Source organism: Lethenteron reissneri, unplaced genomic scaffold, assembly GCF_015708825.2.
Source record: "Lethenteron reissneri isolate LAM-NWPU_2019-01 unplaced genomic scaffold, ASM1570882v1 scaffold_1728, whole genome shotgun sequence".
NCBI lineage: Eukaryota > Metazoa > Chordata > Hyperoartia > Petromyzontiformes > Petromyzontidae > Lethenteron > Lethenteron reissneri.
This window is the reverse complement of record NW_026891474.1, coordinates 16,692-31,424: the sequence shown is the minus strand read 5'-3', so window position 1 is coordinate 31,424 and position 14,733 is coordinate 16,692. Positions and strand designations below refer to the sequence as shown.

The window sequence follows — 14,733 nt, the reverse complement described above, 5'->3', positions numbered from 1 at the left end:
CTGGAACTACAAAGGTGGAGGAAGTCGGGGCTGACTGTTGTTGGAGCTGTGTCTACAAATGACTTTGAAATTGAAGACTTCATCTTTTTTTTAAATGGACGTCTCCACGGAGCTTTTTTACAATCCTAACACAACTCCTGTTTTATTTCCAGAAAGGCCTCCTCTTACACTGGTCAACACACTTTTTCTGGCATAAGGTATTCCAACGGTTGTAAGGTAATTTGGGGTGCTGATTCCAAATCTGTCATCAGTTTTTGTCTATCATATCAGGTTTTTGAGATATAAAATATTGCATTTTCAATAAAAACTGCAGAAGAAAATATTAAATAGATGTGGATATCTACATAAAATTATATTATAAACACACTATCCTAAAAATACAGCACCATATTTAACACTAAAGCAGTCACTGACTCGCAACAACTTGCAATCATAAGTGACAGAGTTAATTTCGGGTAAAATCAATTAAAACTGGGTATGCAGATAGCATAAAATGAGATGCGATAGATCAAATCTGAGATCAGATTTGGAATTGGCACCCTGAAATTAGTCTAAAACAGGTGCAAAAGTCCAGGCCAGAAAAAAATGATTTTTTGTTGTTGTTGACCAGTGTTATTATTGTTATTTTAATCAGACGATGTTTATTGTTTGCATGTTCACTGCGAGTATTTGTGTTTGTGGGCGTTAAGGACTTGGATTCCTTGAGGTGTTTGGACCTCTTTATTTATCATTGTCATATTTTGCGACGGTGTTTGAACATCATTGGAACCTCATTTGCCAGTAAAAAATATGATAATTGTTTTTTTACCCTTCTATCTGGCAACAAAACTGACACCTTTTTTTACAAGGAGTCATGTTTGCATAGACCACAATACCTGCAGCCATAATGCAAACAAAAAAACATAACTCTGATAATGCATGCACTGTCCTTGAAGTTGATTGGTCCACACCCGAGACAGCTTTCCTTAGAGCCTAGTCTCATATGGGTTGGACCAGATGATGCGAAAAGGCGCCTTTTATCGGAGTTGTGTTTTTTGTTTGCATTATGACTGCAGGTATTGTGGTCTATGCACATATGACTCCTTGTAAAAAAGGTGTCAGTTTTGTTGCCAGATAGAAGGGTAAAAAAAACAATTATCAACGATCTTTGAACATCCTAAACACGTAACTCTCTCATCGCCAGCGAGAAAAAAAAAAAACCCTGGCTTTTCATTGTGTCCCCCATGACTTATCTCAACAGAACTGCATGGTCGGGCATTCTTTTGGTGACCGTGCTCCGAGCGTAAGGGGAGGTTTAACGATCATCTATCTTCCCCTCACCCCGCTCTGGACACGTTTGCGCGTGCAGATTCTTCTGATATCGTTGCCAATTCCTCGCTTTTGTAACCTGTGGAACACCGCAACAACAACACGAAACTCACGTTACACATGAATAATAATATACATAGGTACGAGCGTCGGTTTTGTATCACGATCAACGAAACGTCAACGTGAAGTGCTTGCTTAAACGTGGTTACTGAACGGGGAATCGGTTAGAGGTTCGGAGGGAGGGGGGATCTACAATACTGGAGAGTGTAGAAATACAACAAGGATGTGAAAAGGGCGGACGATTGACCATTCGTGAGGGGACAGTGAAAAAGTGATTGGGGAGGGATATATGAAGGGACACATACACAGAAACCCGCATATACAAAGACAAACACAAATATTCCCCGTATAGCCTTAACAGACTGTAGGGGCAATTGCTGTTAGCGAGCACCTATGAAGGCCGACACGGCACACGAGGGGGTGGGTAGCAAGTAGACATGAAAACAAAAATCCCCAGGTAGCCTCTAGCAGGGCTGTAGGGGCAAGTGCTGTCAGTAACAAGTAGACATAAAGACAAAAATCCCCAGGTAGCCTCTAGCAGGGCTGTAGTGGCAATTGATGTCAGTAGCAAGTAGACATGAAGACAACAATCCACATACTCTTCGGTTCTTTCGGTAAAGTCACGTAGGTAAAAAAGTGATCTGAAGAAACTATGTGGATGGCACGTGACCACCCAGGTACACACACAAAGACAAAGATCAAAGTGCTGTTAGCGAGCACCTATGAAGGCCGGAACGACGCACGAAGGGGTGGGTGGCCAGCACCACGCCCGTCCGCCTTTGTCTCCCCAGTGGCCACGTTTACACACTGCACCAGGTACTCATTTGAGGCTGAGTCAACCTAGGGGAGGCCCAGGTCCGGTTCAGATAATCGTCACTGGTGATGGCCGTGAGCGGAAATCGAACCCGGGTCGCCAGGTTCATAGAGCAGCGCGCTAACCGCTACACTACTGCTCCCCATATACAACAACTGCCATTCACCCAAAGTGGCAGTGACGTCACCACGACGCTTATGCCAGGCCATGTGCACCTTGAGGCCACGTGAAGTGTCGAACACCCACTGACAGGAGGCCACGGGGCAGACCCAGCTGCTACGGGTCGACTGACTGAGATGACTGGCTGATGCACCACCTGTGCCCCCTACTGTGCCAACTTGCTGTGCTTTAGTCACCCGGCGCTCCGCTCATTGCTGTGAGCGTCGCTCCTCCGCCCTCCGTTGTTGTTGGAGGGCAACTGCCTCCAACTGCCCAGTAGCGTCCTTCACGAGCCTCCTCCACTGAGGCCGATCTTGACACTGCTGGTACCAGTCATCGGCAAATCCACTCAGCTCCACAACCTCCTATAACACATCACTGCATCGCTTCTCTAGCCCGTGCTGCGCCCGTTTAGCCCCCTCGATCCGGCCGAACAAAAGCTGTTTGGGCATGCGGTGTCTGGGCATGCGGGCTACATGGCCCAGCCAACTCAGCCTTGCCTGCTGGAGGTGCTCACCGATGGGACTTTTTCCAGATCTTTCAAAGATTTGTGAGCTCCTCATACAACCCAGCCTGGTTAAACCCAGGAATGATCGTAGGCAGGCCAGCCTGAATGTTTCTAAACGGCGAATATGTTCCATTAGGTGGGTCCACGTTTCGCAAGCGTAGAGAAGGGAGGGAATAACTGTGGCCGAGAAGACCCAAAGCTTCGTGCAGAGCGACAGACCAGGTTGCTTCCACACAGCGTTATGCAACCGATGAAAAGATAATGCCGCTCGACTGATTCGGAGTGAGACCTCTGCTGTTAAATTGGAGCGGTCACAGGTACACACACACAGACACACACAATAAAACACACAAACGGACACACACACACATCCAGACACACACAAACGGACACACACAGGCACACACACAGGTAGACACACTGACACATACACACAAACGGACACATGCATGGGACACTGCAAATGCGATCTGTCACTTCTGATCCTTCCCCACACGCATGTGTATCGGTGATAGTTACACGGGGTATACGCGTTACGCATGGGTTACATAGGTTGTATGGGCTGCAGGCGTTGTATGGTACATCTTCGTGCACCCACCAGAAAGACGGCGAGCATGAGCGCTGTGATGGCGAGAATGGCGTAGCAAACGATGGCTTCCATCGAGAAACAATCAAAGCCACCGCCACCGTGATCACCATCACCAGCGCCACCAACTTCACCATGACCAAGACCACCACCATCAAATCCATCACCACGGCTGGTTTGAGACTCTAGTGCAGCGTCCGTGAAGTGTTTGGCCTGAACAGCCAAATCGGTGATCGTCTCTGCCACTGGGAAATGGAACGTACGGACACACGGACACGGGTACACACACACAGACACACAGACAGGTAAACATACACACAGGTTACACACACAGGTTACACACACACAGGTTCACACACACAGGTTAACACGCAGCTACACACACAAAGAGAAAGATCCAAGTGATGTTAGCAAGCACCTATGAAGGCCAGACCGGCACATGATGGCGTGGGTTGCCAGCACCACGCCCGGCCGCCTTTGTCTCTCCAGTGGCGATGATTTCACACCGCACCAGGTACTCATTTAAGGCTGAGTCGACCTAGGAGAGGCCCAGGACCGGTCTAGATAATTGACAGATTTACTGTCCTCACTTGGTACAGTAAATCTAGCTTTGACGGTCCCACCTGATGATGGAGACTTGTGTTGCCTCCGAAACGTCGTGATTTATGATTATATTTTGTTTCTATTATTACTTTTATTAATTTAATTTTTTACCTGATGGCCTTAATCTAAGTTGTCTTGTGGTTGTTATTGTTGTTTGACTTGCATCCCACTGGGATGTTTGCACACAGCGTTGGTGTACGGTGCTTTTTCTGCAATATTTTGTCGTCTTTTCTTGGATTTTCTGTTTGCACTCAGTCACATATTCACTTTAAGATGTTTTCTTGTTCAAGTTTTTGTTTTTTGTTTGTTGCGGTTGCACCCGATTCAAGAGCCGAATGGCTCACGGGGCTATACCTAACACATGAAACTTGAACTTGAACCAAAAAAAACCTAAGAGTATAAACCACCTCGGCAAAGTTCACGGAAGGGGCCTTCTGGAAGCCCCGGGATCCAGCTCGTAGGTTCTAGAAGGGGGGCGTGGTGAGGGCGGAGCAAGGTCACGTGGTGAGGGCGGAGCAAGACCACGTGGTGAGGGTGGTGCAAGGTCACGTGGTGAGGGCAGAGCAAGGTCACGTGGTGAGGGCAGAGCAAGACCACGTGGTGAGGGAGGAGCAAGACCACGTGGTGAGGGCAGAGCAAGACCACGTGGTGAGGGAGGAGCAAGACCACGTGGTGAGGGTGGTGCAAGGTCACGTGGTGAGGGCAGAGCAAGACCACGTGGTGAGGGAGGAGCAAGGTCACGTGGTGAGGGTGGTGCAAGGTCACGTGGTGAGGGCAGAGCAAGACCACGTGGTGAGGGAGGAGCAAGGTCACGTGGTGAGGGTGGTGCAAGGTCACGTGGTGAGGGCAGAGCAAGGTCACGTGGTGAGGGAGGAGCAAGGTCACGTGGTGAGGGAGGAGCAAGGTCACGTGGTGAGGGCGGAGCAAGGTCACGTGGTGAGGGCAGAGCAAGGTCACGTGGTGAGGGAGGAGCAAGGTCACGTGGTGAGGGCGGAGCAAGGTCACGTGGTGAGGGAGGAGCTAGACCACGTGGTGAGGGAGGAGCTAGACCACGTGGTGAGGGCGGAGCAAGACCACGTGGTGAGGGAGGAGCTAGACCACGTGGTGAGGGAGGAGCTAGACCACGTGGTGAGGGAGGAGCTAGACCACGTGGTGAGGGCGGAGCTAGACCACGTGGTGAGGGAGGAGCTAGACCACGTGGTGAGGGAGGAGCTAGACCACGTGGTGAGGGAGGAGCAAGACCACGTGGTGAGGGAGGAGCAAGACCACGTGGTGAGGGAAGAGCTAGACCACGTGGTGAGGGAGGAGCTAGACCACGTGGTGAGGGAGGAGCTAGACCACGTGGTGAGGGAGGAGCAAGACCACGTGGTGAGGGAGGAGCTAGACCACGTGGTGAGGGAGGAGCTAGACCACGTGGTGAGGGAGGAGCTAGACCACGTGGTGAGGGAAGAGCTAGACCACGTGGTGAGGGAGGAGCTAGACCACGTGGTGAGGGAGGAGCAAGACCACGTGGTGAGGGAGGAGCAAGACCACGTGGTGAGGGAGGAGCAAGACCACGTGGTGAGGGAGGAGCAAGACCACGTGGTGAGGGAGGTGCAAGACCACGTGGTGAGGGAGGAGCAAGACCACGTGGTGAGGGAGGAGCAAGACCACGTGGTGAGGGAGGAGCAAGACCACGTGGTGAGGGAGGAGCAAGACCACGTGGTGAGGGAGGTGCAAGACCACGTGGTGAGGGAGGAGCAAGACCACGTGGTGAGGGAGGAGCAAGACCACGTGATGAGGGAGGAGCAAGACCACGTGGTGAGGGAGGAGCTAGACCACGTGGTGAGGGAGGAGCAAGACCACGTGGTGAGGGAGGAGCTAGACCACGTGATGAGGGAGGAGCAAGACCACGTGGTGAGGGAGGAGCAAGACCACGTGGTGAGGGAGGAGCAAGACCACGTGATGAGGGAGGAGCAAGACCACGTGGTGAGGGAGGAGCAAGACCACGTGGTGAGGGAGGAGCTAGACCACGTGGTGAGGGAGGAGCAAGACCACGTGGTGAGGGAGGAGCTAGACCACGTGATGAGGGAGGAGCAAGACCACGTGGTGAGGGAGGAGCAAGACCACGTGGTGAGGGAGGAGCAAGACCACGTGATGAGGGAGGAGCAAGACCACGTGGTGAGGGAGGAGCAAGACCACGTGGTGAGGGAGGAGCTAGACCACGTGGTGAGGGAGGAGCAAGACCACGTGGTGAGGGAGGAGCTAGACCACGTGGTGAGGGAGGAGCAAGACCACGTGGTGAGGGAGGAGCAAGACCACGTGATGAGGGAGGAGCTAGACCACGTGGTGAGGGAGGAGCAAGACCACGTGGTGAGGGAGGAGCAAGACCACGTGGTGAGGGAGGAGCAAGACCACGTGGTGAGGGAGGAGCTAGACCACGTGGTGAGGGAGGAGCAAGGTCACGTGGTGAGGGAGGAGCAAGGTCACGTGGTGAGGGCGGAGCAAGACCACGTGGTGAGGGAGGTGCAAGGTCACGTGGTGAGGGCAGTGCAAGGTCACGTGGTGAGGGCGGTGCAAGGTCACGTGGTGAGGGCGGTGCAAGGTCACGTGGTGAGGGCGGTGCAATGTCACGTGGTGAGGGCGGTGCAAGGTCACGTGGTGAGGGCGGTGCAAGGTCACGTGGTGAGGGCGGTGCAAGGTCACGTGGTGAGGGCGGTGCAAGGTCACGTGGTGAGGGCGGTGCAAGGTCACGTGGTGAGGGCGGTGCAAGGTCACGTGGTGAGGGCGGTGCAAGGTCACGTGGTGAGGGAGGAGCAAGGTCACGTGGTGAGGGCGGTGCAAGGTCACGTGGTGAGGGCGGTGCAAGGTCACGTGGTGAGGGCGGTGCAAGGTCACGTGGTGAGGGCGGTGCAAGGTCACGTGGTGAGGGAGGAGCAAGGTCACGTGGTGAGGGCGGTGCAAGGTCACGTGGTGAGGGAGGAGCAAGACCACGCTGGGAGGATAACAATGGGGCCCTTCGTGCGAGAGCTCGGGGCTGTTGCTGGGAGGAGTCGACCGTCCTCGCCGTGCGACAGAGGTCGCAACTGGTTACCCGATACCCGTACCCTACTCGATACCCGGCTACCCGTACCCGGCCGGGTATGGGTACGGGTACCCGTTTGCGACCCTGGTGCGGCCGGGTACAGGTAGGCTGTGAGTCACTGGTGAGTAATCGGTTGTCACTCATTTCTCAACGTCTTGTCTCTTCTTACAATTCAAGTTCCTAGAATCAACCCACCCGCACCTGCAACATGGCTTCATCCCAGAGGTCGCAATTGGGTACCCGATACCCGTACCCTACCTGTACCCGGCCGGGTACGGGTAGGGTATCAAAACCCGTTTGCGACCTCTGCCGTGCGAACATCTCACCACCATCTGTGCCGCCGTAGCTCGACGTTGCTGAACGCCGCTAGCTCGACAGCCTGCAAACTTTTATAGCTCGTTAGTGCGGCCAACGATGGACGGTTGCGTATGTGTAAAATATATATGTTTGTGTGTGGCGTACACCCAGTTTAACACGTAGGCATTCTCGACCGACTGTCAGTGTCGGAGACCTCTCCTACATCAACATTAGCTGCCCGCCCATCTCTAAACCTTTAGAAACAGCTCTTTGATTGGTGTAGACCTACTGCCAGTGTCGGAGACCTCTCCTACATTAACATTAGCTGCCCCGTCGATCTCTAAACCTTTATAAACAGCTCTCTGATTGGTGTAAACCTACTGCCGGTGTCGGAGGCCTCTCCTACATTAACAACTGCCCCGCCCATCTCTAAACCTTTATAAGCAGCTCTCTGATTGATGTAGACTTACTGCCCGTGTCGGAGGTTTCTCCGACATTAACATAAGCTGCCCCGCCCATCTCTAAACCTTTATAAACAGCACTCTGATTGGTGTAGACCTACTGCCGGTGTCGTGGCCCTCTCCCTACATTAACATAAGCTGCCCCGCCCATCTCTAAACCTTTAGAAACAGCTTGCCATCAGAGGCTAACCTCCCTGTTCCTGATGACGCCCCCTTGTGTTGCGATTGAAACGTGGTGATATTTTTATTGTTTTCTATTAACTTTATTTTAATTTTATTTTATTATTATTTTATTGTTATTATCTTTTTCTTCTATCTTCGTTACTTTACCGAAAGAACCATAGAATGGTATTATTCATAATAACGTTTTTTGGGTTAGATCGCCTAAGTTTAAATGTGTCGCAACCCTCCTCCACGTGACATGGCCAATCAGTAAGAAATGTGTCACGTTAACAAAACGCCAATTAGTTCTTCAGCCCACCGGTGTGTTTGAAGAGTGAATCCACAACATTTAGAATTTGAGGACCACGACGTTTCGCTGGCGATTGCATCCAGCATCTTCGTACATGCAGGGAGCATGCACTCCCCCCTTGCGTGCGAGAATGAACAAGGTGCCTCCAATCTATACCGTCTCCGAACTGCGTCACTACACACTTTTTTTAGTGGGTTGGATCGCATGAATATGTAAAATTTGTGTCATTAAACCGGCCACCACCCGACACAGCCAATTTGTTACCAGTCCGGGTACAGGATGCAGGAACAGCTGCCCTCACCACTCACCTTAACTCACCAGCTCACCACTACCTCACCACTACCGCACAACTCCTCACCACCAGCTCTCCTCTCACCACCACGAGCTTCTGCTTCTCCACGTGGACCACTCCACTGATCTCCGGGTACAGGATGCAGGAGTAGCTCCATTCACCACTCACCTTTATTCACCAGCTCATCACTACCTTATTCATATTCTTAGGTTTTTTTCGGTAAAGTCACGTAGGTAAAAAATTAAAATTAATGAAAGTAAAATAAAAATAAAAATCACGACGTTTCGGAGGCAACACAAGCTTCCGTATTCAGATGGAACAGTCACAGCACGATAGCTGTATCAAGTGAGAGAAATTCCAAGAAACAGTATTTGTATATATACTGGTTGAGGGTGGGAGGAGCCAAGGTAGGCCCTGGATATTATTTTTGTGAGGTTCGGTGCGGCTGAAGCACGCTGTTAGGAATGAGCCTTTGTTGTGTAAACTAGGTGCGGATGATGTAAAGGTGCGTGTAAATGGGACTGAGCCTTTTGTTATGTAGAGATGATGCGGCGAGAATCATTGCGAGGAAATGATTCTTTGTTGTGTAGAATGGTTGACTGAGCCTATTGTTATGTAGAGGTGATGCGGCTTCCTCACCACTACCTCACAACTCCTCACCACCAGCTCACCTCTCACCACCACGAATCTCGTCCTCTGCACGTGCACCACTTCGCGGAGCTCTGGGTACAGGATGCAGGAGTAGCTCCATTCACCACTCACCTTAACTCATCAGCTCACCACTACCTCACCACTCCTCACCACCAGCTCACCTCTCACCTCCACGAGCTTCTGCTTCTCCACGTGGACCACTCCACTGATCTCTGGGTACAGGATGCAGGAGTAGCTCCATTCACCACTCACCTTAACTCACCAGCTCACCACTACCTCACCACTCCTCACCACCAGCTCACCTCTCACCACCACGAGTCTCGTCCTCTGCACGTGCACCACTTCGCCGAGCTCTGGGTACAGGTGGCACGAGTAGCTCCCCGCATCTTCTAAGCCGGCCCCGTCAATCTCGAGCGAGTTGTCGGGCGCCAGGCGGAAGCGGGGTCCGTACGCCGGGTTGTACTGCACTCCTACGTCGCGGCCGTCACCGCCAAGGTGCTTCACCAAGATGGTGTCATCGGAGCCCTCACCTGTCACCTGCGCAAGCACCCGGCCAAATCGTGATTATTGCAGGTGTAGTGGTGTAGTGTAGAGTGCAGTGTATAGTAGTGTAGTGTATAGTGTAGTGTATAGTAGTGTAGTGTATAGTGTAGTGTATAGTAGTGTAGTGTATAGTGTAGTGTATAGTAATGTAGTGTATAATGTAGTGTATAGCAGTGTAGTGTATAGTAGTGTAGTGTATCGTGTAGTGTATAGTAGTGTAGTGTGTAGTGTATAGTAGTGTAGTGTATAATGTAGTGTATAGCAGTGTCGTGTGTAATAGTGTGGTGTACAGTAGTGTCGTCTATAGTGTAGTGGATAGTAGTGTGGTGTATAGTAGTGTATAATGTAGTGTATAATGTAGTGTATAGTAGTGTAGTGTATAGTAGTGTAGTGTATAGTATATAGTAGTGTAGTGTATAGTGTAGTGTATAGCAGTGTCGTGTGTAGTAGTGTGGTGTACAGAAGTGTAGTCTATAGTGTAGTAGATAGTAGTTTGGTGTATAGTAGTGTATAATGTAGTGTATAATGTAGTGTATAACAGTGTAGTGCATAGTCGTGTACAGTGTAGTGTATAGTAGTGTATAGTGCAGCGTATAGTAGCGTATCGTAGTGTAGTGTATAGTATTGCATAGTATAGTGTATAGTAGTGTTGTGTGTAGTGTAGTGTATAGTCGTGTATAGAATAGTGTATAGTAGTCTATAGTGCAGTGTATAGTCGTGTATAGTGTAGTGTATAGTAGTGCATTGTGTAGTGCATTGTATAGTGTAGTACATAGTACTGTATAGCGTAGTGTATAGTCGTGTATAGTGTAGCGTTTAGTAGTGTATAGTGTAGTGTATAGTAGTGTATAGTGCAGTGTATAGTCGTGTATAGTGTAGTGTATAGTTTTGCATAGTATAGTGTATAGTAGTGTATTGTGTAGTGCAGTTTATAGTGTAGTATATAGTAGTGTATAGTGTATAGTAGTTTTGTGTATAGTGTTTAGTAGTGTAGTGTATAGTCGTGTATAGTGTAGTGTATAGTAGTGTATAGTGCAGTGTATAGTCGTGTATAGTGTAGTGTATAGTAGTGCATTGTGTAGTGCAGTGTATAGTGTAGGAAATAGTACTGTATAGCGTAGTGTATAGTCGTGTATAGCGTAGCGTTTAGTAGTGCATAGTGTAGCGTATAGTAGTGTATAGTGTAGGGCATAATCGTGCAGTGTATTATTGAGAAATCGGCGCCATTGAGATAATTGAAGGCACGTGCCATAGTGGGGTGGAGGGCGCTGTCTGATATGGGCGGGGTTGAGAGGGTAAAAGGGTAAAGGTAAAGGTGTCGACATGCCAAGGGATAAGGTAAAGGGTAAGGTAAAGGTAGCTCGGAAGAATTACCCGGTAGGGTAACGGTAGCGCGAAGTTTTACCCGGTAAATACGGTGCCTTGTTTACCGCTAGAAGCTCCGTGGCGCAGTCCGTGGGCTCCATTTAATAAGTAATATTAAAAATAAACTTTCTTAAAAACACGCTTTTATTAAATGTACTAGTAATGGCAGAACTCCACGACTTCAGGAAGTGTCCCTGAAGTTTGCCACAACCGTTATAAACCTTGTTCATGTGTCGTAGTACCCCAGTAATTACCCTGTAATTGGGTAATTTGTATGGGTAAGGTAAAAGGTAGGCTCGTTGTTTTTACCTTTTAACTTTTACCTTACCTTGCCGAGGCCTACCCGGAGACCAACAAGCCACGAGGTGGAGGACATGGGAGCTGACTGTTCGCGGAAATGTATGTCTCCGCTATTCTTGAGAAATGACAGGTTTCACCTTTTTTTAGAATGGACGTCTCCAAGGAGTTTCTTTGCAGTAGTCTAGTGTATAGTGTCGTGTGTAAAGTAGTGTAGTGTGTATAGTAGTGTAGTGCAGTGTATAGTAGTGTAGTGCAGTGTATAGTAGTGTAGTGTATAGTGGTGTAGTGTAGTGTGTATAGTAGTGTAGTGCAGTGTATAGTAGTGTAGTGTAAAGTAGTGTAGTGTATAGTAGTGCAGTGTATAGTAGTGTAGTGCAGTGTATAGTAGTGTAGTGCAGTGTATAGTAATGCAGTGTATGGTGGTGTAGTGTAGTGCATGGTAGTGTAGTGTGTATAGTAGTGTAGTGCAGTGTATAGTAGTGTAGTGTAAAGTAGTGTAGTGTATAGTAGTGTAGTGTATAGTAGTGTAGTGCAGTGTATAGTAGTGTAGTGCAGTGTATAGTAATGCAGTGTATGGTAGTGTAGTGTAGTGCATAGTAGTGTAGTGTGTATAGTAGTGTAGTGCAGTGTAGTGTATGGTAGTGTAGTGCAGTGTATAGTAGCGTAGTGTAAAGTAGTGTAGTGTATAGTAGTGCAGTGTATAGTATAGTAGTGCAGTGTATAGTAGTGTAGTGCAGTGTATAGTAGTGCAGTATATAGTAGTGCAGTGTATAGTCGTGTTGTGTGTAGTCTATAGTAGAGCATAGTAGTGCAGTATATAGTAGTGCATTGTATAGTAGGTATAGTGTGTATAGTATGTGTAGTGTGTAGAGTAGGTGTAGTGTGTATAGTCGCTGTAGATTAGTGTAATGTATAGCGTATTATATTGTGGTTATCGGCTTCCTTAAAGGCGGAAATAAGATTAGGGTGTTTTCCAGAACCTCGTTTGCTATGCACGAGTTGTGGATTCGACCCCAGACCCTACCACTATGGTGTTTCGTAGATGTTAGCTACCTTTGCTGCTACTCAGGAGGTCGCGGGTTCGATACTGACAACTAACGCCACGGTGGCCAGGAGATGTTAACTACCTCACCTGGTATGCAGGAGGTCGTGGGTTCGGTCCTGGACCCTGACGATGATTGCCGTTGCTATATATTTGTGCGTGTGGTGTCTGTAAGTGTGGGTGGCGTTCATAGGCGTGCGTGGCGTTCTTAAGTGTGGGTGGTGTTCGTAAGTGCTGATGGTGTTCGTAAATGTGGGTGGTGTTTCTAAGTACGGGTGGTGTTCGTAAGTGCTGGTGGTGTTCGTAAATGTGGGTAGTGTTTCTAAGTACGGGTGGTGTTCGTAAGTGCTGGTGGTGTTCGTAAATGTGGGTGGTGTTTCTAAGTACGGGTGGTGTTCGTAAGTGCTGGTGGTGTTCGTAAATGTGGGTGGTGTTTCTAAGTACGGGTGGTGTTCGTAAGTGCTGGTGGTGTTCGTAAATGTGGGTGGTGTTTCTAAGTACGGGTGGTGTTCGTAAGTGCTGGTGGTGTTTGTAAATGTGGGTGGTGTTTTTAAGTACGGGTGGTGTTCGTAAGTGCTGGTGGTGTTTGTAAATGTGGGTGGTGTTTCTAAGTACAGATGGTGTTCGTAAGTGCTGGTGGTGTTTGTAAATGTGGGTGGTGTTTTTAAGTACGGGTGGTGTTCGTAAGTGCTGGTGGTGTTTGTAAATGTGGGTGGTGTTTCTAAGTACGGGTGGTGTTCGTAAGTGCTGGTGGTGATCGTAAGTGTGAGTGGCGTTCTTAAGGAAATGCAGTTGTTCATAAGTCGTGGCTCTTATAAGCTGGGTGTTCGTAAGCTGAGGACCGCCCTACCTTGCTCCAATTCAGTTCGTTGTACTTGGCGTATTGGACAAGGCTCTGTGCACACCTCAGCAAGACTGAGGTGCCCTGCTGAGCCCAAACATCCTCCACCATGGCATCTATGGCCTCGTCTGTCAGTCTCTGTCTGTCTCTCTTTGCACATTCACTCCCCGTATATCCTGCACACACAGAGACAGATACACAGACAGATATACAGACACACGGACAGATATACAGACACACAGACAGATACACACGCAGACTGATACACACACAGACACGCACAAACACACACAGCCAAACAGATAGATACACACCACACACACACTACCCCGGTCGTGTGTTGGAGAGGAAACAACAGGAGGTACAAGAACATTGATCATGCATAAAGTTTGTTATAGACTATACGGGGGATCTTTGTCTTTGTGTATCTATTTGTGTACCTGTGTGTACCTATGTGTGTGTACATGTGAGTGTACCTGTGTGTGTGTACCTGTGTGTGTACCTGTGTGTACCTATGTGTGTGTGTACCTGTGAGTGTACCTGTGTGTGTACCTGTGTGTGTACCTGTGTGTGTGTACCTGTGAGTGTACCTGTGAGTGTACCTATGTGTGTGTGTACCAGTGTGTGTACCTGTGTGTGTACCTGTGTGTGTACCTATGTGTGCACCTGTGAGTGTACCTGTGTTTGTACCTGTGAGTGTGTACCTGTGAGTGTACCTTTTTGTGTACCTGTGTGTGCATGTACCTAGGTATTTACCTGTGTGTGTACTTAGGTATTTACCTGTGAGTGTACCTGCGTGTGTGTGTGCCTGTGTGTGTACCTGTGTGTGTACCTGTGTGTGTACCTGTGAGTGTACCTGTGAGTTTGTACCTGTGAGTGTACCTGTTTGTGTACCTGTGTGTGCGTGTACCTAGGTATTTACCTGTGTGTGTACTTAGGTATTTACCTGTGTGTACCTGTGTGTGTGTACCTGTGTGTGTACCTGTGTGTGTGTACCTGTGTGTACCTGTGAGTATACCTGTGTTTGTACCTGTGAGTGTACCTGTGAGTGTTCCTTTTTGTGTACCTGTGTGTGCGTGTACCTAGGTATTTACCTGTGTGTGTACTTAGGTATTTACTTGTGAGTGTACCTGCGCGTGTGTGCGTACCTGTGAATATACCTGGGTGTACCTGTGTGTACTTGTGTGTACCTCCATAATATAGGTTTTTTTTGGGGTTAGTTCACGAAAATATAAATATTGTGTCGTTAAACCCTTCACCACCCGACACAGCCAATTAGTAAGGTTTGTCACGTAAACAGAACGTGCCAATTCGTTACTAATGTAGCGACTGACTCAGAGACACTGAGTGTAGGATGCACTCTGTTT

General features: G+C 49.0%; 1 protein-coding gene across 1 annotated transcript; it reads right to left on the bottom strand.

Moving 5' to 3' along the window:
- Nucleotides 1-1,209: 1,209 nt before the first annotated feature.
- Nucleotides 1,210-13,477, bottom strand: LOC133339271 (uncharacterized). Its single transcript, XM_061547409.1, has 4 exons — nt 13,376-13,477; nt 9,578-9,812; nt 3,448-3,680; nt 1,210-1,387 (listed from the first exon to the last, which is right to left on the bottom strand). The coding sequence occupies exons 1-4, from the start codon at nt 13,475-13,477 to the stop codon at nt 1,295-1,297; spliced, it is 663 nt and encodes a 220-aa protein (XP_061403393.1). The 3' UTR covers nt 1,210-1,294.
- Nucleotides 13,478-14,733: the final 1,256 nt, after the last annotated feature.